The 25,627-nt window shown below is 44.0% G+C and overlaps 1 protein-coding gene across 19 annotated transcripts in view; it reads right to left on the bottom strand.

The window, feature by feature from the left end:
* dock3 (dedicator of cytokinesis 3) overlaps positions 1–25,627 on the bottom strand; it is a 371,769-nt gene that overhangs the window by 237,284 nt on the left and 108,858 nt on the right. For all 19 annotated transcript variants that reach the window (XM_045705089.1, XM_045705091.1, XM_045705090.1 and 16 more), the window contains exons 2-3: positions 19,149–19,232; positions 9,440–9,480 (exon numbers count right to left, since the gene is read on the bottom strand). In XM_045705089.1, coding sequence (XP_045561045.1) covers positions 9,440–9,480; positions 19,149–19,232 — 125 coding nt within the window. The remainder of the gene's footprint in view (positions 1–9,439; positions 9,481–19,148; positions 19,233–25,627) is intronic.

The following is a 25,627-nucleotide window of genomic DNA, read 5'->3' as shown; positions in this document are numbered from 1 at the left end:
ATATAGTACAGCTTCAGACCTCCTGATATAGTACAGCTTCAGACGTGATATTGTACAGCTACAAACCTCCTGATATAGTACAGCTACAGACCTCCCGATAAAGTACAGCTTCATACCTCCTGATAAAGTACAGCTTAATACCTCCTGATATAGCACAGCTTCATACCTCCTGATATAGTACAGCTTCATACCTCCTGATATAGTACAGCTTCAGACCTCCTGATATAGTACAGCTTCAGACGTGATATTGTACAGCTACAAACCTCCTGATATAGTACAGCTACAGACCTCCCGATAAAGTACAGCTTCATACCTCCTGATAAAGTACAGCTTCATACCTCCTTATATAGTACAGCTTCATACCTCCTGATATAGTACAGCTTCATACCTCCTGATAAAGTACAGCTTCATACCTCCTGATATAGTACAGCTTCATACCTCCTGATATAGTACAGCTTCAGACCTTCTGATATAGTACAGCTTCAGACCTCCTGATGTAGTACAGCTTCATACCTGATATAGTACAGTTTCATACCTGATATAGTACAGCTTCAGACCTCCTGATATAGTACAGCTACAGACCTCCTGATACAGTACAGCTACAGACCTCCTGATATAGTACAGCTTCAGACCTCCTGATATAGTACAGCTTCAGACCTCCTGATATAGTACAGCTACAGACCTCCTGGTATAGTACAGTTTCATACCTGATATATGACAGCTTCAGACCTCCTGATATAGTACAGCTACAGACCTCCTGATACAGTACAGCTACAGACCTCCTAATATAGTACAGCTTCAGACCTCCTGATATAGTACAGCTTCATACTTGATATAGTACAGTTTCATACCTGATATAGTACAGCTTCAGACCTCCTGATATAGTACAGCTTCAGACCTCCTGATATAGTACAGCTACAGACCTCCTGATATAGTACAGCTTCAGACCTCCTGATATAGTACAGCTTCATACCTCCTGATATAGTTCAGCTACAGACCTCCTGATATAGTACAGCTTCAGACCTCCTGATATAGTACAGCTTCAGACCTCCTGATATAGTACAGCTTCAGACCTCCTGATATAGTACAGCTTCAGACCTCCTGATATAGTACAGCTTCATACCTGATATAGTACAGTTTCATACCTGATATAGTACAGCTTCAGACCTCCTGATATAGTACAGCTACAGACCTCCTGATACAGTACAGCTACAGACCTCCTAATATAGTACAGCTTCAGACCTCCTGATATAGTACAGCTTCATACCTGATATAGTACAGCTTCAGACCTCCTGATATAGTACAGCTTCAGACCTCCTGATATAGTACAGCTACAGACCTCCTGATATAGTACAGCTTCAGACCTCCTGATATAGTACAGCTTCAGACCTCCTGATATAGTACAGCTTCAGACCTCCTGATATAGTACAGCTTCAGACCTCCTGATATAGTACAGCTTCAGACCTTTTGATATAGTACAGCATCAGACCTCCTGATATAGTACAGCTTCATACCTCGATATAGTACAGCTTCATACCTCGATATAGTAAAGATTCAGACCTCCTGATATAGTACAGCTTCAGACCTCCTGATACAGTACAGCTACAGACCTCCTGATATAGTACAGCTTCAGACCTCCTGATATAGTACAGCTTCATACCTGATATAGTACAGTTTCATACCTGATATAGTACAGCTTCAGACCTCCTGATATAGTACAGCTTCAGACCTCCTGATATAGTACAGCTTCAGACCTCCTGATATAGTACAGCTTCAGACCTCCTGATATAGTACAGCTTCAGACCTCCTGATATAGTACAGCTTCAGACCTCCTGATATAGTACAGCTTCAGACCTCCTGATATAGTACAGCTTCAGACCTCCTGATATAGTACAGCTTCAGACCTCCTGATATAGTACAGCTACAGACCTCATGATATAGTACAGCTTCAGACCTCCTGATATAGTACAGCTTCAGACGTGATATTGTACAGCTACAAACCTCCTGATATAGTACAGCTACAGACCTCCCGATAAAGTACAGCTTCATACCTCCTGATAAAGTACAGCTTAATACCTCCTGATATAGCACAGCTTCATACCTCCTGATATAGTACAGCTTCATACCTCCTGATATAGTACAGCTTCAGACCTCCTGATATAGTACAGCTTCAGACGTGATATTGTACAGCTACAAACCTCCTGATATAGTACAGCTACAGACCTCCCGATAAAGTACAGCTTCATACCTCCTGATAAAGTACAGCTTCATACCTCCTTATATAGTACAGCTTCATACCTCCTGATATAGTACAGCTTCATACCTCCTCATAAAGTACAGCTTCATACCTCCTGATATAGTACAGCTTCATACCTCCTGATATAGTACAGCTTCAGACCTTCTGATATAGTACAGCTTCAGACCTCCTGATGTAGTACAGCTTCATACCTGATATAGTACAGTTTCATACCTGATATAGTACAGCTTCAGACCTCCTGATATAGTACAGCTACAGACCTCCTGATACAGTACAGCTTCATACCTCCTGATAAAGTACAGCTTCATACCTCCTGATATAGTACAGCTTCATACCTCCTGATAAAGTACAGCTACAGACCTCCTGATATAGTACAGCTTCATACCTTTGATATAGTACAGCTTCAGACCTCCTGATATAGTACAGCTACAGACCTCCTGATATAGTACAGCTTCAGACCTCCTGATATAGTACAGCTTCAGACCTCCTGATATAGTACAGCTTCAGACCTCCTGATATAGTACAGCTTCAGACCTCCTGATATAGTACAGCTTCAGACCTCCTGATATAGTACAGCTTCATACCTGATATAGTACAGTTTCATACCTGATATAGTACAGCTTCAGACCTCCTGATATAGTACAGCTTCAGACCTCCTGATACAGTACAGCTACAGACCTCCTAATATAGTACAGCTACAGACCTCCTGATATAGTACAGCTTCAGACCTCCTGATATAGTACAGCTTCAGACGTGATATTGTACAGCTACAAACCTCCTGATATAGTACAGCTACAGACCTCCCGATAAAGTACAGCTTCATACCTCCTGATAAAGTACAGCTTAATACCTCCTGATATAGCACAGCTTCATACCTCCTGATATAGTACAGCTTCATACCTCCTGATATAGTACAGCTTCAGACCTCTTGATATAGTACAGCTTCAGACGTGATATTGTACAGCTACAAACCTCCTGATATAGTACAGCTACAGACCTCCCGATAAAGTACAGCTTCATACCTCCTGATAAAGTACAGCTTCATACCTCCTTATATAGTACAGCTTCATACCTCCTGATATAGTACAGCTTCATACCTCCTGATACAGTACAGCTTCAGACCTCCTGATATAGTACAGCTTCATACCTGATATAGTACAGCTTCAGACCTCCTGATATAGTACAGCTTCAGACCTCCTGATATAGTACAGCTACAGACCTCCTGATATAGTACAGCTTCAGACCTCCTGATATAGTACAGCTTCAGACATCCTGATATAGTACAGCTTCAGACCTCCTGATATAGTACAGCTTCAGACCTCCTGATATAGTACAGCTTCAGACCTTTTGATATAGTACAGCATCAGACCTCCTGATATAGTACAGCTTCATACCTGATATAGTACAGTTTCATACCTGATATAGTAAAGATTCAGACCTCCTGATATAGTACAGCTACAGACCTCCTGATACAGTACAGCTACAGACCTCCTAATATAGTACAGCTTCAGACCTCCTGATATAGTACAGCTTCATACCTGATATAGTACAGTTTCATACCTGATATAGTACAGCTTCAGACCTCCTGATATAGTACAGCTTCAGACCTCCTGATATAGTACAGCTACAGACCTCCTGACATAGTACAGCTTCAGACCTCCTGATATAGTACAGCTTCAGACCTCCTGATATAGTACAGCTTCAGACCTCCTGATATAGTACAGCTTCAGACCTCCTGATATTGTACAGCTTCAGACCTCCTGATATAGTACAGCTTCAGACCTCCTGATATAGTACAGCTTCATACCTGATATAGTACAGTTTCATACCTGATATAGTACAGCTTCAGACCTCCTGATATAGTACAGCTTCAGACCTCCTGATATAGTACAGCTACAGACCTCATGATATAGTACAGCTTCAGACCTCCTGATATAGTACAGCTTCAGACGTGATATTGTACAGCTACAAACCTCCTGATATAGTACAGCTACAGACCTCCCGATAAAGTACAGCTTCATACCTCCTGATAAAGTACAGCTTAATACCTCCTGATATAGCACAGCTTCATACCTCCTGATATAGTACAGCTTCATACCTCCTGATATAGTACAGCTTCAGACCTCCTGATATAGTACAGCTTCAGACGTGATATTGTACAGCTACAAACCTCCTGATATAGTACAGCTACAGACCTCCCGATAAAGTACAGCTTCATACCTCCTGATAAAGTACAGCTTCATACCTCCTTATATAGTACAGCTTCATACCTCCTGATATAGTACAGCTTCATACCTCCTGATAAAGTACAGCTTCATACCTCCTGATATAGTACAGCTTCATACCTCCTGATATAGTACAGCTTCAGACCTTCTGATATAGTACAGCTTCAGACCTCCTGATGTAGTACAGCTTCATACCTGATATAGTACAGTTTCATACCTGATATAGTACAGCTTCAGACCTCCTGATATAGTACAGCTACAGACCTCCTGATACAGTACAGCTACAGACCTCCTGATATAGTACAGCTTCAGACCTCCTGATATAGTACAGCTTCAGACCTCCTGATATAGTACAGCTACAGACCTCCTGGTATAGTACAGTTTCATACCTGATATATTACAGCTTCAGACCTCCTGATATAGTACAGCTACAGACCTCCTGATACAGTACAGCTACAGACCTCCTTATATAGTACAGCTTCAGACCTCCTGATATAGTACAGCTTCATACTTGATATAGTACAGTTTCATACCTGATATAGTACAGCTTCAGACCTCCTGATATAGTACAGCTTCAGACCTCCTGATATAGTACAGCTTCAGACCTCCTGATATAGTACAGCTTCAGACCTCCTGATATAGTACAGCTTCAGACGTGATATTGTACAGCTACAAACCTCCTGATATAGTACAGCTACAGACCTCCTGATATAGTACAGCTTCAGACGTGATATTGTACAGCTACAAACCTCCTGATATAGTACAGCTACAGACCTCCTGATATAGTACAGCTTCATACCTCCTGATATAGTACAGCTTCATACCTCCTGATATAGCACAGCTTCAGACCTCCAGATATAGTACAGCTTCAGACCTCCTGATATAGTTCAGCTTCAGACCTCCTGATATAGTACAGCTTCATACCTCCTGATATAGTACAGCTTCATACCTCCTGATATAGTACAGCTTCAGACCTCCAGATATAGTACAGTTACAGACCTCCTGATAAAGTACAGCTTCATACCTCCTGATAAAGTACAGCTTCATACCTCCTGATATAGTACAGCTTCATACCTCCTGATATAGTACAGCTTCAGACCTCCTGATATAGCACAGCTTCAGACCTCCAGATATAGTACAGCTTCAGACCTCCTGATATAGTACAGCTTCAGACCCCCTGATATAGTACAGCTTCAGACCTCTTGATATAGTACAGCTTCAGACCTCCTGATATAGTACAGCTTCAGACCTCCTGATATAGTACAGGTTCATACCTCCTGATATAGTACATCTTCAGACCTCCTTGGTACTGTCTGTACTGTACCTAAATGCTTTGTCCTGGACATGCTGTTTTTCTTCCCAGGAAAAAGAATGCCTGTTAGTGTATTGTATTTCAAACATGTCTGTGACAGTAACATCTCTTTATGTTATACAATAAATATATGTGACCCATTTTAAGGAGGTTGTACAACTGAATGCCTTCAACTGAAATGTGTTTCCACATTTAACCCAACCCCTCTGAAACAGAGCGTTGTGGGGGGCTGCATTAAACAACATCCACGTCTTCAGCACCCGGGGAACAGTGGGTTAACTGCCTTGTTCAGGACGACAGATTTTTACCTTATCAGCTTGGGGATTCGATCCAGCAAGCTTTTGGTTACTGGCACAACGCTCTAACCACTAGGCTACCTGCTGCCCCACTTTAACGAAGCTAGGCCTATGTTGCACATCACTATTTCACAGGAGAGGCATTTCAATGTTTTTTTTTTCATCAAAATACGTTCAGGAACATGTGAACTTTCATGTACCTTAATAACAAACTTGTATGCCATCTGTAAATATGAATAAAAGTATTAAATTATGAGTCTAGTTGGTTTAGCAACGTAAAAATACTGCGACAGTCAGTCTCGTACAAACTTGAACCCAGGTGCAGAGAAACACAGCCGGCAGAGGTGAGAATAAATCCAGAACATTTACTGAAGCTTACACAGCAAAACAACGACGCTTACACAGCAAAACAACAAAGCACTGGCACATGAAACACTAAACAAAACAAGAGACCTGAGCAACCGGCCTAGTCCACAGAGGACCTAAATAGTCATACACCAGGTGAACCCACTAAGCCCAATCAGGCTCACCTGGACACTAGAAAACATAAGCCCTCCAGTGGCACCCTCAGGGAGTACACCCCAAGGTGACCTCTGACCTGTGACAAATACAGGTACCTTCCCACTAGCCATGATTGGCTGAGATAATAGATGGGCTGGACATGCTGGGAGATGAGTTTGGATTGGTCTGTCATGTAACATGCTTCTATAACATGAGCTACTCAATATGTGTCGATAATCCTTTCTACCAGTGCTTTTATTTAAGATACCATGAAGAACTGAAAAAGTGTTGCTACTGCTCTCAACATTGCTTCCCTTAAGTTAATAATGCTGTCAACAAATATCAGTTGTGATGGACTACTTTCTGGAGGACGATCGTGCCATGCTGACAATCTCTGACTCTGAAAATGAATCAGACTATTAGGAAATCCTTGATTTAGGTAAAAACATGTTCATTGAACCAGACATTGTAGAGTCTGTGTTGTTGTCACGGAAGAAGTTAGGCGAGTTTTGAGTGGAATGGCCATTGGGAGCAGAAAGATGACTGCAAAATGCGGAGAGAGTCGAAAAGAGAACACACAGAAGGCTGTTGTATAAAACACCTTTCTCCGGAATACATCTTCAAACTAAGGGCAACCACGGCATTCATGACAGAGAAGCGTTCATCCATGTATACGGGTATGAGTCCAGCTACATTTTCAGATATTAAACGTTTCTAATTTTACCAGGATTACAAACCCCTACATGTCCTCGACCTGCCTTTTGCCTCCGCCTCTATATTCAATACATCTCTGAGACTTGAACCATCTGTCTCACGTGTCTGGGTTTCATCCTGAGTCATGATACAAGTAACCATTTCATTGTACTGTTTTACACCATCTGTATCCTGTGCATGTGACAAATAAATATTAATTTTATTTGATATAGAGTGTGTTTAACAGAGACTGTAATGTGAAGAACAACATGACCTGCACCAAAGTCAGATTAGAATAAAGGCCAAGGACTAGATAAAGTGTATTTTTACTACTACTTTTTCCTACTACTTTTAGTATTGAAATCTTTGGTTGTTTACTACACTACCTTAACGATGCTGTCTCCGGATTACATCTTCAGACTAAGGGCAACCATGGCATCCGAGACAGGAGACGCATCAATCCATGATGTATATGGGTAAGATAGTCTAGCTAGCTACATTTTCAGATATTACATGTTTCTAATTTTGACCTGGTCTTTTCATTTCAAGTTAGTGTACTGTTAGCTAGCTAACATTAGCTGGCTGGCTTGCTAGCTAATGTTACGTGTATGATATTATTATTCGTATCTCAGAGCCATTTGTTTGACTAGTTATACCCTAATGTTAGCTAGCTAACATTGAACCTGGTTGGTTAACTACCTGCAGATTCATGCAGGGTAGTAACGTCATGAGTTGGGATTATGGTTCATTGTTTATCTAGCTAGCTAGCTACATGTCTTAACTAAAGACTCGACTATACAAATAACCATTTCAGGTGCGTTCGTAAATTCAGTCTGGCCATTTACTCCGATTTCAGAGCACTCTCGCCTGTGTGTGCCAGAGCACAGAATAGCTGATGAATTTACAAATGCTCAACAACATTGAATATAGCCAGGGTCAGTAAACATCGGCAAAAAAGCGCAATTACATTTTTGCCCACAGCACAGTTACGGTCACCAACGCTCTGGATAACATGAAAACAGCCTAACCAGCTCTGCTAGGGTGAGTAAAATCATCAGAGTTTGGATGGGTGTGAACAATGCTGAATGGGTCTAGACAAAGAAGAGCTCTCCAGTACGTACCAAAACATTCTCAAAAGTGAGGTTGCAAGCCATTTTCTCAAAAGTGAGGTTACAAGTTAATCAACTTTCAAAGAAGAATTACTTTCCCATTGTTCCTCAAATGTAGTGTATGATATACCATTTTGTAGCTCTGTGTCTCTGTTGTATGTATGCTGTATGTTGTATGTATGCTGAGATAGCACACTATGCACCGTCTGTTCCTGCACAGTCTAATGTACATGTCTGGAATGTTTCATAGTGTTGACTCACTAATGCTGGAGCAGAAGAACTGTATGTTTGAAAAAAGAAACTTGGATACACGAATATCCTTTTATTCACAATACATCACAATACATGTAATGGATGTGATAGCTTGATGCATTATAGATCCATTATACACACTGGATCATTCACCAATACCAGGGATTGTGTTAGTCCAATTGTGAGTGTTTTCCCCTCTTTGCTCCTGTAACTACAGTGCATAAGGTGTATGAAACACTAACCCTTGTTTCAATTGAAGCATAAAAACTGCAGAACCTCATGGCTATACACTACTGCACCAATCACAGTGTGAAAACAGCCAATCAGCGTGGTAAACACAAGAGAGTGTATGTAAACCGCCAATCAGAGAGGTAAAAACTAGAGTGTAGGTAAACAGCTAATCAGAGTGGTAAACACAAGAGAGTGTATGTAAACAGCCAATCAGAGGGGTAAAAACTAGAGTGTAGGTAAACAGCTAATCAGAGTGGTAAACACAAGAGAGTGTATGTAAACAGCCAATCAGAGGGGAAAAAACTAGAGAGTGTAGATAAACAGCCAATCAGAGTGGTAAACACTAGAGTGTAGGTAAACAGCCAATCAGAGTGGTAAACACTAGACTGTAAATAAACAGCCAATCAGAGTGGTAAACTCTAGAGAGTGTAGGTACACGGCCAATCAGAATGGTGAACTCTAGTGAGCGTAGCTAAACAGCCAATCACAGTGGCCGACAGTGTAGTGTGGAAACAGACCTCCAAAATAACATGTCGTAGGAATGGGAGCACCAGGTAATTTACCTTGATTGTGGGCTTCCTGGTGGAGAATCCACGGTACCATCCTGAAAGAGAAAATAACAAAATCAATGTTTAGAAGAAACACCCCTTATCTCAACCCTCAGCCCACCCTCAGAAAACAACCCTTATCTCAACTCCCAGCCCACCCTCAGAAAACAACCCTTATCTCAACCCTCAGCCCACCCTCAGAAAACACCCCTTATCTCAACCCTCAGCCCACCCTCAGAAAACAACCCTTATCTCAACCCTCAGCCCACCCTCAGAAAACACCCCTTATCTCAACCCTCAGCCCACCCTCAGAAAACAACCCTTATCTCAACCCTCAGCCCACCCTCAGAAAACAACCCTTATCTCAACCCTCAGCCCACCCTCAGAAAACAACCCTTATCTCAACCCTCAGCCCACCCTCAGAAAACAACCCTTATCTCAACCCTCAGCCCACCCTCAGAAAACACCCCTTATCTCAACCCTCAGCCCACCCTCAGAAAACACCCCTTATCTCAACCCTCAGCCCACCCTCAGAAAACAACCCTTATCTCAACCCTCAGCCCACCCTCAGAAAACACCCCTTATCTCAACCCTCAGCCCACCCTCAGAAAACAACCCTTATCTCAACCCTCAGCCCACCCTCAGAAAACAACCCTTATCTCAACCCTCAGCCCACCCTCAGAAAACAACCCTTATCTCAACCCTCAGCCCACCCTCAGAAAACAACCCTTATCTCAACCCTCAGCCCACCCTCAGAAAACACCCCTTATCTCAACCCTCAGCCCACCCTCAGAAAACAACCCCTTATCTCAACCCTCAGCCCACCCTCAGAAAACAACCCTTATCTCAACCCTCAGCCCACCCTCAGAAAACAACCCTTATCTCAACCCTCAGCCCACCCTCAGAAAACACCCCTTATCTCAACCCTCAGCCCACCCTCAGAAAACAACCCTTATCTCAACCCTCAGCCCACCCTCAGAAAACAACACTTATCTCAACCCTCAGCCCACCCTCAGAAAACAACCCTTATCTCAACCCTCAGCCCACCCTCAGAAAACAACCCTTATCTCAACCCTCAGCCCACCCTCAGAAAACAACCCTTATCTCAACCCTCAGCCCACCCTCAGAAAACAACCCTTATCTCAACCCTCAGCCCACCCTCAGAAAACAACCCTTATCTCAACCCTCAGCCCACCCTCAGAAAACAACCCTTATCTCAACCCTCAGCCCACCCTCAGAAAACAACACTTATCTCAACCCTCAGCCCACCCTCAGAAAACAACCCTTATCTCAACCCTCAGCCCACCCTCAGAAAACAACCCTTATCTCAACCCCCAGCCCACCCTCAGAAAACAACCCTTATCTCAACCCTCAGCCCACCCTCAGAAAACAACCCTTATCTCAACCCTCAGCCCACCATCAGAAAACAAACCTTATCTCAACCCTCAGCCCACCCTCAGAAAACACCCCTTATCTCAACCCTCAGCCCACCATCAGAAAACAACCCTTATCTCAACCCTCAGCCCACCCTCAGAAAACACCCCTTATCTCAACCCTCAGCCCACCCTCAGAAAACACCCCTTATCTCAACCCTCAGCCCACCCTCAGAAAACAACCCTTATCTCAACCCTCAGCCCACCATCAGAAAACACCCAGTCAACAGTTTCAGTATCATGGTCATGTTCAGTATAATGAGTGAATGCGGTCAGGTAGGACTGATGTTATCTTCATGTTCAGTATAATGAGTGAATGGGGTCAGGTAGGACTGATGTTATCTTCATGTTCAGTATAATGAGTGAATGGGGTCAGGTAGGACTGATGTTATCTTCATGTTCAGTATAATGAGTGAATGGGGTCAGGTAGGACTGACGTTATCTTCATGTTCAGTATAATGAGTGAATGGGGTCAGGTAGGGTTGATGTAATCTTCATGTTCAGTATAATGAGTGAATGGGGTCAGGTAGGACTGATGTTATCTTCATGTTCAGTATAATGAGTGAATGGGGTCAGGTAGGACTGATGTTATCTTCATGTTCAGTATAATGAGTGAATGGGGTCAGGTAGGACTGATGTTATCTTCATGTTCAGTATAATGAGTGAATGGGGTCAGGTAGGACTGATGTTATCTTCATGTTCAGTATAATGAGTGAATGGGGTCAGGTAGGACTGATGTTATCTTCATGTTCAGTATAATGAGTGAATGGGGTCAGGTAGGACTGATGTTATCTTCATGTTCAGTATAATGAGTGAATGGGGTCAGGTAGGACTGATGCGTCTGATAAAATACTTAACGGCTATGCAACGGCTATGCAACTCTAAACAACTTGGGAGAAGATGGTGGATGTCAGAAAGAAGATGGTGGATGTCAGAGAGAAGATGGTGGATGTCAGAGAGAAGATGGTGGATGTCAGAGAGAAGATGGTGGATGTCAGAGAGGAGCTGGTGGATGTCAGGGAGAAGATGGTGGATGTGAGAGAGAAGATGGTGGATGTCAGAGAGGAGCTGGTGGATGTCAGAGAGAAGATGGTGGATGTCAGAGAGAAGATGGTGGATGTCAGAGAGAAGCTGGTGGATGTCAGAGAGAAGATGGTGGATGTCAGAGAGAAGATGGTGGATGTCAGAGAGGAGCTGGTGGATGTCAGAGAGAAGATGGTGGATGTCAGAGAGAAGATGGTGGATGTCAGAGAGAAGATGGTGGATGTCAGAGAGAAGCTGGTGGATGTCAGAGAGAAGATGGTGGATGTCAGAGAGAAGATGGTGGATGTCAGAGAGAAGCTGGTGGATGTCAGAGAGAAGATGGTGGATGTCAGAGACAAGATGGTGGATGTCAGAGAGAAGATGGTGGATGTCAGAGAGAAGCTGGTGGATGTCAGAGAGAAGATGGTGGATGTCAGAGACAAGATGGTGGATGTCAGAGAGAAGATGGTGGATGTCAGAGAGAAGCTGGTGGATGTCAGAGAGAAGATGGTGGATGTCAGAGAGAAGATGGTGGATGTCAGAGAGGAGCTGGTGGATGTCAGAGAGAAGATGGTGGATGTCAGAGAGAAGATGGTGGATGTCAGAGAGAAGATGGTGGATGTCAGAGAGAAGATGGTGGATGTCAGAGAGAAGATGGTGGATGTCAGAGAGAAGATGGTGGATGTCAGAGAGAAGATGGTGGATGTCAGATAGGAGCTGGAAGATGTCAGAGAGGAGCTGGAAGATGTCAGAGAGGAGCTGTTCAGTATAATGAGTGAATGGGGTCAGGTAGGACTGATGTTATCTTCATGTTCAGTATAATGAGTGAATGGGGTCAGGTAGGACTGATGTTATCTTCATGTTCAGTATAATGAGTGAATGGGGTCAGGTAGGACTGATGTTATCTTCATGTTCAGTATAATGAGTGAATGGGGTCAGGTAGGACTGATGTTATCTTCATGTTCAGTATAATGAGTGAATGGGGTCAGGTAGGACTGACGTTATCTTCATGTTCAGTATAATGAGTGAATGGGGTCAGGTAGGACTGATGTTATCTTCATGTTCAGTATAATGAGTGAATGGGGTCAGGTAGGACTGATGTTATCTTCATGTTCAGTATAATGAGTGAATGGGGTCAGGTAGGACTGATGTTATCTTCATGTTCAGTATAATGAGTGAATGGGGTCAGGTAGGACTGATGTTATCTTCATGTTCAGTATAATGAGTGAATGGGGTCAGGTAGGACTGATGTTATCTTCATGTTCAGTATAATGAGTGAATGGGGTCAGGTAGGACTGATGTTATCTTCATGTTCAGTATAATGAGTGAATGGGGTCAGGTAGGACTGATGTTATCTTCATGTTCAGTATAATGAGTGAATGGGGTCAGGTAGGACTGATGTTATCTTCATGTTCAGTATAATGAGTGAATGGGGTCAGGTAGGACTGACGTTATCTTCATGTTCAGTATAATGAGTGAATGGGGTCAGGTAGGACTGATGTTATCTTCATGTTCAGTATAGTGAGTGAATGGGGTCAGGTAGGACTGATGTTATCTTCATGTTCAGTATAATGAGTGAATGGGGTCAGGTAGGACTGATGTTATCTTCATGTTCAGTATAATGAGTGAATGGGGTCAGGTAGGACTGATGTTATCTTCATGTTCAGTATAATGAGTGAATGGGGTCAGGTAGGACTGATGTTATCTTCATGTTCAGTATAATGAGTGAATGGGGTCAGGTAGGACTGATGTTATCTTCATGTTCAGTATAATGAGTGAATGGGGTCAGGTAGGACTGATGTTATCTTCATGTTCAGTATAGTGAGTGAATGGGGTCAGGTAGGACTGATGTTATCTTCATGTTCAGTATAATGAGTGAATGGGGTCAGGTAGGACTGATGTTATCTTCATGTTCAGTATAATGAGTGAATGGGGTCAGGTAGGACTGATGTTATCTTCATGTTCAGTATAATGAGTGAATGGGGTCAGGTAGGACTGATGCGTCTGATAAAATACTTAACGGCTATGCAACGGCTATGCAACTCTAAACAACTTGGGAGAAGATGGTGGATGTCAGAAAGAAGATGGTGGATGTCAGAGAGAAGATGGTGGATGTCAGAGAGAAGATGGTGGATGTCAGAGAGGAGCTGGTGGATGTCAGAGAGAAGATGGTGGATGTCAGAGAGAAGATGGTGGATGTCAGAGAGAAGATGGTGGATGTCAGGGAGAAGATGGTGGATGTGAGAGAGAAGATGGTGGATGTCAGAGAGGAGCTGGTGGATGTCAGAGAGAAGATGGTGGATGTCAGAGAGAAGATGGTGGATGTCAGAGAGAAGCTGGTGGATGTCAGAGAGAAGATGGTGGATGTCAGAGAGAAGCTGGTGGATGTCAGAGAGAAGATGGTGGATGTCAGAGAGAAGCTGGTGGATGTCAGAGAGAAGATGGTGGATGTCAGAGAGAAGATGGTGGATGTCAGAGAGAAGCTGGTGGATGTCAGAGAGAAGATGGTGGATGTCAGAGAGAAGATGGTGGATGTCAGAGAGAAGCTGGTGGATGTCAGAGAGAAGATGGTGGATGTCAGAGAGAAGATGGTGGATGTCAGAGAGGAGCTGGTGGATGTCAGAGAGAAGATGGTGGATGTCAGAGAGAAGATGGTGGATGTCAGAGAGAAGATGGTGGATGTCAGAGAGAAGATGGTGGATGTCAGAGAGAAGATGGTGGATGTCAGAGAGAAGATGGTGGATGTCAGATAGGAGCTGGAAGATGTCAGAGAGGAGCTGGAAGATGTCAGAGAGGAGCTGGAAGATGTCAGAGTAGTCTAACTCTCAGAAATGTGTTACAGAGTGAAAGGTTATAATGGTATAAAACACAGGGGGAAGTTAAATAAGAGAGGCATCAGTGTGCTGAGTCCTGAAGCCTCGTAGACTTGACACATGGGCCTCAGAGACTTCCACATAATTGGAGGAGCCTAGCTAACTCTCATCTGAATATGGAAAATGGTTTCATCAATGTAATTAACAAGAATACAGATTGGCACACACAAGTGCACACAAACAAACACACTAGCACACAGGCACAGGCACATGCCCAAACCAAACACACACAGACACCTCACAACGGACAGGCTTATTTCCTTATTCCCTAATAGCCTTATTCCCTTATTCCCTAATAGCCTTATTCCCTTATTCCCTAATAGCCTTATTCCCTTAATCCCTAATAGCCTTATTCCATTATTCCCTTATTCCCTTATCCCCTAATAGCCTTATTACATTATTATCTTATTATCTTATTCCCTTATTCCCTAATAGCCTTATTTCCTTATTCCCTAATAGCCGTATTCCCTTATTCCCTAATAACCTTATTCCCTTATTCCCTAATAGCCTTATTCATTTATTCCCTAATAGCCTTATTCCCTTATTCCGTAATAGCTTTATTCCATTATTCCCTTATTATCTTATTCCCTTATCCCCTAATAGCCTTATCCCATTATTATCTTATTATCTTATTCCCTTATTCCCTAAGAGCCTTATTTCATTATTCCCTTATTCCCTTATCCCCTAATAGCCTTATTCCATTATTCTCTTATTATCTTATTCCCTTATTCACTAATAGCCTTATTCCATTATTCCCTTATTCCCTAATAGCCTTATTCCATTATTCCCTTATTCACTAATAGCCTTATTCCCGTATTCCCTTATTCCCTAATAGCCTTATTCCATTATTCCCTTATTATCTTATTCCCATATTCCCTAATAGCCTTATTCTCTTATTCCCTTATTTTCTTATTCCCTTATTCCCTTATTCCTTTATTCCCCAGCACTAAATGGAAATGTGGGAAGATAAATAAGAGAGAAGCTAGCATGCAGACAGACAGAGAGAGACAGAGGGACAGAGGGACAGATGGAGAGACAAACTGAGAGACAGACAGACAGCCAGACAGCCGGCCGGACAGTCGGACAGACAGAGAGAGACGGACGGACAGAGAGAGAGAGAGAGAGAGAGAGAGAGAGAGAGAGAGAGAGACAGACAGACAGCCAGACAGCCAGACGGACAGACGGACAGACAGAGAGAGACTGACTGGACTGGATACTATTCACTGTCTGTAACATCTGTGGCATCGCAAGAGAAGCCTGCTGGATGTGTTGTATTAACACAGGACACTGACACACCTTGTGTTGTATTAACACAGGATACTGACACACCTTGTGTTGTATTAACACAGGATACTGACACACCTTGTGTTGTATTAACACAGGATACTAACACACCTTGTGTTGTATTAACACAGGATACTGACACACCTTGTGTTGTATTAACACAGGATACTGACACACCTTGTGTTGTATTAACACAGGATACTGACACACCTTGTGGTGTATTAACACAGGATACTAACACACCTTGTGGTGTATTAACAGCAACAAACACTAACACTACACATCCAAGTATATCTGACCAAATTATGAAAGACAAGAATTGTAATTTTGAATTCCGTAAAGTGAGTGTTGAAGAGGTGAAAACATTATTGTTGTCCATCAGCAATGACAAGCCACCGGGGTCTGACAACTTGGATTGAAAATTACAGAGGAAATTAGTGGACGATGTTGCCACTCCTATTTGCCATATTTTCCATCTAAGCCTACTAGAAAGTGTGTGCCCTCAGGCCTGGAGGGAAGCAAAAGTCAATATGCTACCTAAGAATAGTAAAGCCCCCTTTACTGGCTCAAATAGCCAACCAATCAGCCTGTTACCAACCCTTAGTAAAGTTTTGGAAAAAATTGTGTTTGACTAGATACAATGCTATTTTACAGTAAACAAATTGACAACAAACTTTCAAGCACAGCACTTATACAAATGACTGATGATTGGCTGAGAGAAATCTATGATGAAAAGATTGTGGGGGCTGTTTTGTTTTGACTTCAGTGCGGCTTTTGACATTATCGATCATAGTCTGCTGCTGGAAAAACGTATGTGTTATGGCTTTACACCCTCTGCTATATTGTGGATAAAGAGTTACCTGTATAACAGAACACAAAGGGTGTTCTTTAATAGAAGCCTCTCCAACATAATCCAGGTAGAATCAGGAATTCCCCAGGGCAGCTGTCTAGGCCCCTTACTTTTTTCAATATTTACTAATAACAGCTTTGAGTAAAGCCAGTGTGTCTATGTATGCAGATGACTCAACACTATACACGTCAGCTACTACACTGACTGAAATGACTGCAACATTCAACAAAGAGCTGCAGTTAGTTTCAGAATGGGTGGAAAGGAATAAGTTAGTCCTAAATATTTCAAAAACTAAAAGCATTGTATTTGGGACAAATCATTCACTAAATTCTAAACCTCAACTAAATCTTGTAATAAATAATGTGGAAATTGAGCAAGCTGAGGTGACTAAAAACTGCTTGGAGTTACCCTGGATTGTAAACGTTCATGGTCAAAACATATTGATACAACAGTGGCTAAGATGGGGAGAAGTCCGTCCAAGCGCTGCTCTACCTTCTTAACAGCAATATCAACAAGGCAGATCGTACAGGCTCTAGTTTTGTCGCACCTGGACTACTGTTCAGTCGTGTGGTCAGTTCAGTCGTGTGGTCAGATGCCACAAATTGCAATTGGCTCAGAACAGAGCAGCATGGCTGACCCTTGGATGTACAAAAAAAGCTAACATTAATGATATGCATGTCAATCTTTCCTGGCTCAAAGTGGAGGAGAGATTGACTTCATCACTACTTGTATTTGTGAAAGGCATTACATGTTGAAAGCACTGAGCAGTCTGTTTAAGACTATGGGAGGTGCACAGTACTACATAGAGCCATGACTACATGGAACTCTATTCCACATCAGTTAACTGATGCAAGCAGTAGAATCAGATTTTAAAAATACACCTTATGGAAGAGCGGGGACTGTGAAGAGACACACACAAGCACAGACACGATAACATATGCACTATACACACACGTAAACATGTATTTTTGTGTTGTAGTTGTTTTTTGTAATTTTTTACAAATCGTATAACTGCCTCGGCAGCAGCTAATGGGGATCCTAATGGGGATCCATAATAAATACAAATACAAACTACTACTACTGCTAACCACTGGCCAGGCTTTCAGCCCTTCAACATAAACTAACATATATTTCATTCGATCCTCTAGGATCTCTGGGACTGGGTTCTGCTATGAGAAGTCTCTTATTGCTCTGAAACATAGAAACCACATCCCCTCCCCTTCCATCCCATCAACAGAGCTGTGTGTGATCTGACCAAGCCTTAGGGTTAATGGAATAGACAGAGTAGATTTCCCTGGAGAGATAGAGCAGATAACGGTGTGTGTGTGTGTGTGTGTGTGTGTGTGTGTGTGTGTGTGTGTGTGTGTGTGTGTGTGTGTGTGTGTGTGTGTGTGTGTGTGTGTGTGTACGTGACTGCATGCGTTAGTGAGGGTGCATACGTGCGTGCACGTGTGCGTGCGAGTGCGTGTGTGCGTGTGTGTGTGCGTGTGTGGGTGTGTGTGTGTGTGTGTGTGTCTGTGTCGCTCCTTCCCGGCCTCCTATCCTGATCGATACACAACGAGAGGCCCAGTGAACCATGTCTAATGGTCACACCATCAGACTCATTATCAGTAGGTTAACACAGGTCCAGTTCCAGCCCACATCCACAGTCACAGCTACAGACACAGCCGTCTCACCTGTCTACTGGCTTTGCCTGCTTCTTACTAATACTATTGAGTCAGGGAGAATATGGAGTCAGGAAGATTATGGTGTCAGGGAGGCTCTGGAGTCAGGAAGACTATGGAGTCAGGGAGGCTATGGAGTCAGGGAGGCTATGGAGTCAGGGAGGCTATGGAGTCAGGGAGGCTATGGAGTCAGGGAGGCTATGGAGTCAGGGAGGCTATGGAGTCAGGGAGGCTATGGAGTCAGGGAGGCTATATGGAGTCAGGGAGGCTATGGAGTCAGGGAGGCTATGGAGCCAGGGAGACTATGGAGTCAGGGAGGCTATGGAGTCAGGGAGGCTATGGAGTCAGGGAGACTATGGATTCAGGAAGACTATGGAGCCAGGGAGACTATGGAGTCAGGGAGATTATGAAAGCAGATTATTTCTTCAATATATGAACTGTCTATAAGGGTTATAGCTTGTCAGAGAAAGTCTTGTGCAACAATGACTACTACTAAACCTCCAGAGAACATGAGAACATGACAGTGTTGCAGCACAGGGTGGGTATGTGAACACCAGACTACAGTAGTGTATTTTTAATGCTGTAGAACTAACTCACCTTCACATTTCTCCAGTATCTGAATTGTCTCTCCTATCTCCAGAGACAGACCCTGCGTCACGGTCCCTCGAAACGTACAGATCACTGAGGGAAAGAAGAGAGAGAATGAGGGATGAGTTTTCAGACGACAAACAGGTACCAACAAAGGAAGAATTCCATGGTAGAGGGGCACAAAATTGTTTTATTTTAATATTTTTTTTTATCCAGTCGGATAAACACTCCAAACAGCCTACCCGACCACTCAGAGGCGTCCGCATGGTCCTAAAGCACACCGTCACCTCGGTTTGTATCACATTCCAATAATATAGCACACTGTAACCCTGGGGCAGAGAAACCATTCGCCCTATTCACACTGTAACCCTGGGGCAGAGAAACCCTTCGCCCTATTCACACTGTAACCCTGGGGCAGAGAAACCCTTCGCCCTATTCACACTGTAACCCTGGGGCAGAGAAACCCTTCGCCCTATTCACACTGTAACCCTGGGGCAGAGAAACCCTTCGCCCTATTCACACTGTAACCCTGGGGCAGAGAAACCCTTCGCCCTATTCACACTGTAACCCTGGGGCAGAGAAACCCTTCGCCCTATTCACACTGTAACCCTGGGGCAGAGAAACCCTTCGCCCTATTCACACTGTAACCCTGGGGCAGAGAAACCCTTCGCCCTATTCACACTGTAACCCTGGGGCAGAGAAACCCTTCGCCCTATTCACACTGTAACCCTGGGGCAGAGAAACCCTTCGCCCTATTCACACTGTAACCCTGGGGCAGAGAAACCCTTCGCCCTATTCACACTGTAACCCTGGGGCAGAGAAACCCTTCACCCTATTCACACTGTAACCCTGGGGCAGAGAAACCGTTCACCCTATTCACACTGTAACCCTGGGGCAGAGAAACCCTTCGCCCTATTCACACTGTAACCCTGGGGCAGAGAAACCCTTCACCCTATTCACACTGTAACCCTGGGGCAGAGAAACCCTTCACCCTATTCACACTGTAACCCTGGGGCAGAGAAACCCTTCGCCCTATTCACACTGTAACCCTGGGGCAGAGAAACCCTTCGCCCTATTCACACTGTAACCCTGGGGCAGAGAAACGCTATTCATAGAGCAAGTGTAGAGGTTTGATGGCTCTATGTGGGTTGGTAGGGCATGTGAATATGATACTGGCGGTCGGTTAAGCCGCTCGATGGTTTTGTTATCTCATCGTCCAGCTCCAGAGACAAAGCAGCAGTAGTTCTACTGTGGAGGTCCAGTCACATCATACTGTAACCCAGAACAACATCACTGCCACTGGCATAGTCACTCTATCAGCCTGACTGACAGGAACAGGCTGGGGCTGGTGGTGGCCTCTTTCTCTGTTCTCTGATCTCTGACCTCTCTCCCTGTCTCTCCCTAACTCTCTCTCTCTGTTTATCTCTCTCTCTCTCTCTCTCTCTGGCTCTCTCTCTCTGGCTCTCTTTCTTTCTTCCCCCTATCGCTCTTTCTCCTTCTCTCTCACACTCTTTTTATTTCACCCTCTCTGTATCTCTCTCTACTCTCTCTTTCTCTCTCTATTCTCTCTTTATCCCTCTTTATCCCACTCTACTCTCTCTCTCTTTCTTCCTCTCTCTCTTCCCCCCTCTCGCTCTCTCTCTCTCTCTCACCCCCTGGCCTGCATCCTCTCTCTCTCTCTCTCTCTCACCCCCTGGCCTGCATCCCCTCTCTCTCCCTCTTTCTCGCTCCCTGGCCTGCATCCCCTCTCTCTCCCTCTTTCTCGCTCCCTGGCCTGCATCCCCTCTCTCTCCCTCTTTCTCGCTCCCTGGCCTGCATCCTCTCTCTCTCTCCCTCTTTCTCACCCCCTGGCGTGCATCCCCTCTCTCTCCCTCTTTCTCGCTCCCTGGCCTGCATCCCCTCTCTCTCCCTCTTTCTCACCCCCTGCCGTGCATCCCCTCTCTCTCCCTCTTTCTCGCTCCCTGGCCTGCATCCCCTCTCTCTCCCTCTTTCTCACCACCTGGCGTGCATCCCCTCTTTCTCGCTCCCTGGCCTGCATCCCCTCTCTCTCCCTCTTTCTCACCACCTGGCGTGCATCCCCTCTTTCTCGCTCCCTGGCCTGCATCCCCTCTCTCTCCCTCTTTCTCACCACCTGGCGTGCATCCCCTCTTTCTCGCTCCCTGGCCTGCATCCCCTCTCTCTCCAGATTAGTGATTCCATGGCTGCCTGTCCTCTCTGTTTTCCATAAAGCTTCAAGCTAAGCCCACTACCAGGAAGTGGACATGCCCTGTCCTCTAATGATGATTCCAGTATATTATAGGACCAGATTAGTGGGCAGACTGAGATACAGACATAGGCAGGAATGGATGGAATCCCTTAGAATATAGAATAGCTGAAGAGCTTTGTTAATGTAATGTCAGTATATTAGCGTAACTGCAACGTGTTAGTACTATGTTATGTTTCATTAAGAAACATTTTTGTAATGGAATGTTGGAATACAGTGAGGATTGTTGCCAGATAAACCAGATCAAAAGGAATAATAAAAACATTTGAGTCGTGAGTCGTGTGTGTTGGACTTGTGTTGTTGTTGCCAGTGTTGTTCGGAGTCATCACATGGAACCATTAAACCAGAGTTCTGTCCCTGGCTGTTCTTTCTGTTCTGGATGCAGAATGTTTGTGGTGTTACTAAGCAACATGCTTCTGAAGCAGAATACAGAATGAGGAACAGAGATTAGAGAAGTCCCTGGCTGTTCTTTCTGTTCTGGATGCAGAATGTCTGTGGTGTTACTAAGCAACATACTTCTGAAGCAGAATACAGAATGAAGAACAGAGATTAGAGAAGTCCCTGGCTCCTCCTACTGACACCCTGCATTCCATCAGTCAGAACAACACCACCAACATATAGGCCTGTACAGCTAGCCGCTCACATACACACACACACACACACACACACACACACACACACACACACACACACACACACACACACACACACACACACACACACACACACACACACACACACACACACACACACACACACACACACACACACACACACACACACACACACACACACACACACAAGCTGACATCCAGGTGCATGCATCATCTAACAACGAGGGTCTATTTAACCAATAACAGACATCTTGAACTGTGACATACGCTGAGTATACCAAACATCAGTATCACCTTCCTAATATTGAGTTGTCCCCTTTTTGCCCTCATAACAGCCTCAGTTCATCAGGGCATGGACTCTACAGGGTGTCGAAAGCGTTCCACAGGTATGTTGGCCCATGTTGACACCAAAGCGTCCCACGGTTGTGTCAAGTTGGCTAAATGTCCTTTGGGTGGTGGACCATTCTTGATACACATGGGAAACTGTTGAGCGTGAAAAACCCAGCGGCATTGCAGTTCTTGTCACAAACGCCTGGCACCTGCTACCATAACCTGTTCAAAGGCATTAATGTGTCTAACCCATCAACCCTCTGAATGGCATACATACACAATCCATGTCTCATGTGTCATCTCAATATTGTTTCTATGCTTAAAAATCCTTCTTTAACTCGTCTCCTCCGCTTCATCTACACTGACGGAAGTGGATTTAACAAGTGACATCAATAAGGGATCGTAGCTTTCACCATGGTTTCATCTGGTCAATGTGAGTGTTCATAATGTTTTGTATAGTCAGTGTATCTTGACATCAATATTCAGCATCAGTCAAAACACACTACACACTCCCAATGCCACACATACACAGGACTAAAAGCATAGCACGAATCAAAACATATTATCTGTAATGCCATCTGCGTTCTCCAGCTCTGTTCAGACGTCAGACAAAGAGCAGTTTGTGAGGCCATTTAGTGTTCTGATTTACCAAGCCTGACTACATGAAGCCATTTGCACTTCTGCTTCAAAAGCTTTGGGTTAATATTTCATGTGTTGTTGGGAAACACTTCGCCACAGAGTACTGCTGTACACATTTAAAGGACAACTGACTAGTTAAGGATCATATCACATCGACCTTACCTGACACCCTAGACCCTAGACCCACTTCAATTTTCTTACCACCACAATAGATCCACAGACGATGCAATCGCCATCGCACTGCACACTGCCCTGTCCCATCTGGACAAGAGGAATACCTATTTAAGAATGCTGTCTATTGACTAAAGCTCAGCCTTTAACACTATAGTACCCTCCAAACTCATCATTAAGCTCGGGGCCCTGGGTCTGAACACCGCCCTGTGCAACTGGGTCCTGGACTTCCTTACGGGCCTCCCCCCAGGTGGTGAAGGTAGGAAACAACACCTCCACTTTTCTGATCCTCAACACAGGGGCCCAACACAGGGGCCCTCTCCTGTACTCCCTGTTCACCCATGACTGTGTGGCCACACACACCTCCCACTCAATCATCAAGTTTGCAGACGACACAACAGTAGTAGGCCTGATTACCAACAATGACGAGACGGCCTACAGGGAGTAGGTGAGGGCCCTGGTGGAGTGGTGCCAGGAAAATAACCTATCCCTCAACGTCAACAAAACGAAGGAGCTGATCGTGGACTTGAGGAAACAACATCCACATCCACGGGAACACAGTGGAGAAGGTGAAAAGCTTCATGTTCCACGGCGTACACATCACTGACGATCTGAAATTGTCCACCCACACAGACAGTGTGGTGAGGAAGGGGCAACAGCATCTTTTCAATCTCAGGAGGCTGAAGAAATTCGGCTTGGTTCCAAAGACCCTCACAAAATATTTAAGATGCACAATTGAGAGCATCCTGTCAGGCTGTATCACCGCCTGTTACAGCAACTGCACCGCCCACAAACGCAGGGCTCTCCAGAGGGTGGTATGGTCTTCCCAACACATCACTGGGGGCAAACTACCTGCCCTCCAGGACACCTACACCACCCGATGTCACAGAAAGGCCAAAAAGATCATCAAGGACAACCACCCGAGCCACGGCCTGTTCACCCCGCTATCATCCAGAAAGCGAGGTCAGTACAGGTGCATCAAAGCTGGGACAGAGAGATTGAAAAACAGCTTCCATCTGAAGGCCATCAGACTGTTAAATTGCCATCACTAACCTGTTTACTCAACCCTGCACCTTGGAGGCTGCTGCCCTATATACATAGACATGGAATCACTGATCACATTAAATGGAACACTAGTCACTTTAATATTGTTTACATACTGCTTTACTCATCTCATATGTATATACTGTATTCTATTCAACTGTATTTTAGTCAGTAACCACTCCGACATTGCTCGTGCTAATATTTACACATTTTATATGAACCCAGCTGCGTTGCAGTTCTTGTCACAAACCGGTGTGTCTGACACCTACTACCATAACCTGTTCAAAGGCACTTAAATGTTTTGACCATTCATCCTCTGAATGGCACACATACACAACCCATAAAAATACGTTTTTAACTCGTCTCCTCCACTTCATCTACGCTGACGGAAGTGGATTTAACAAGTGACATCAATAAGGGATCGTAGCTTTCACCTGGATACACCTGGTCAGCCGATGTCAGTGTTCACAGCACACTGGCCACGTTAATAATGGAACACTAGTCACTTTAATAATGTTTACATACTGCTTTACTCATTTCATATGTACAGTTGAAGTGGGAAGTTTACATACACTTAGGTTGGAGTCATTAAAACTCGTTTTTCAACCACTCCACTCATTTATAATTAACAAACTATAGTTTTGGGAAGTCGGTTAGGACATCTACTTTGTGCATGACTCAAGTAATATTTCCAACAATTGTTTACAGACAGATTATTTCACTTATAATTCACTGTATCACAATTCCAGTGGGTCAGAAGTTTACATACACTAAGCTGACTCTGCCTTTAAACAGCTTAGAAAATTCCAGAAAATTATGTCATGGCTTTAGAAGCTTCTGATAGGCTAATTGACATAATTTGAGTCAATTGGAGGTGTATCTGTGGATGTATTTCAAGGCCTATCTTCAAACTCAGTGCCTCTTTGCTTGTCATCATGGGAAAATCAAAAGATCAGCCAAAACCTCAGAAAATAAATTGTAGACCTCCACAAGTCTGGTTCATCCTTGGGAGCAATTTCCAAACACCTGAAGGTACCACGTTCATCTGTACAAACAATAATACGCAAGTATAAACACCATGGGACCACACAGCCGTCATACCGCTCAGGAAGGAGACACGTTCTGTCTCCTAGAGATGAACGTACTTTGGTGCGAAAAGTGCAAATCAATCCCAGAACAACAGCAAAAGGACCTTGTGAAGATGCTGGAGAAAACAGGTACAAAAGTATCTATATCCACAGTAAATCGAGTCCAATATCGACATAACCTGAAAGGCCGCTCAGCAAGGAAGAAGCCACTGCTCCAAAACCACCATAAAAAAGCCAGACTACGATTTGCAACTGCACATAGGGACAAGGATCGTACTTTTTGGAGAAATGTCAGCTGGTCTGATAAAACAAAAATAGAACTGTTTGGCCATAATGACC

Source organism: Salmo salar, chromosome ssa22 (assembly GCF_905237065.1).
Source record: "Salmo salar chromosome ssa22, Ssal_v3.1, whole genome shotgun sequence".
In the NCBI taxonomy this organism is placed as follows: Eukaryota; Metazoa; Chordata; class Actinopteri; order Salmoniformes; family Salmonidae; genus Salmo; species Salmo salar.
Note: the sequence above shows the minus strand (reverse complement) of the source record. Positions and strands in the feature narration are given on the sequence as shown.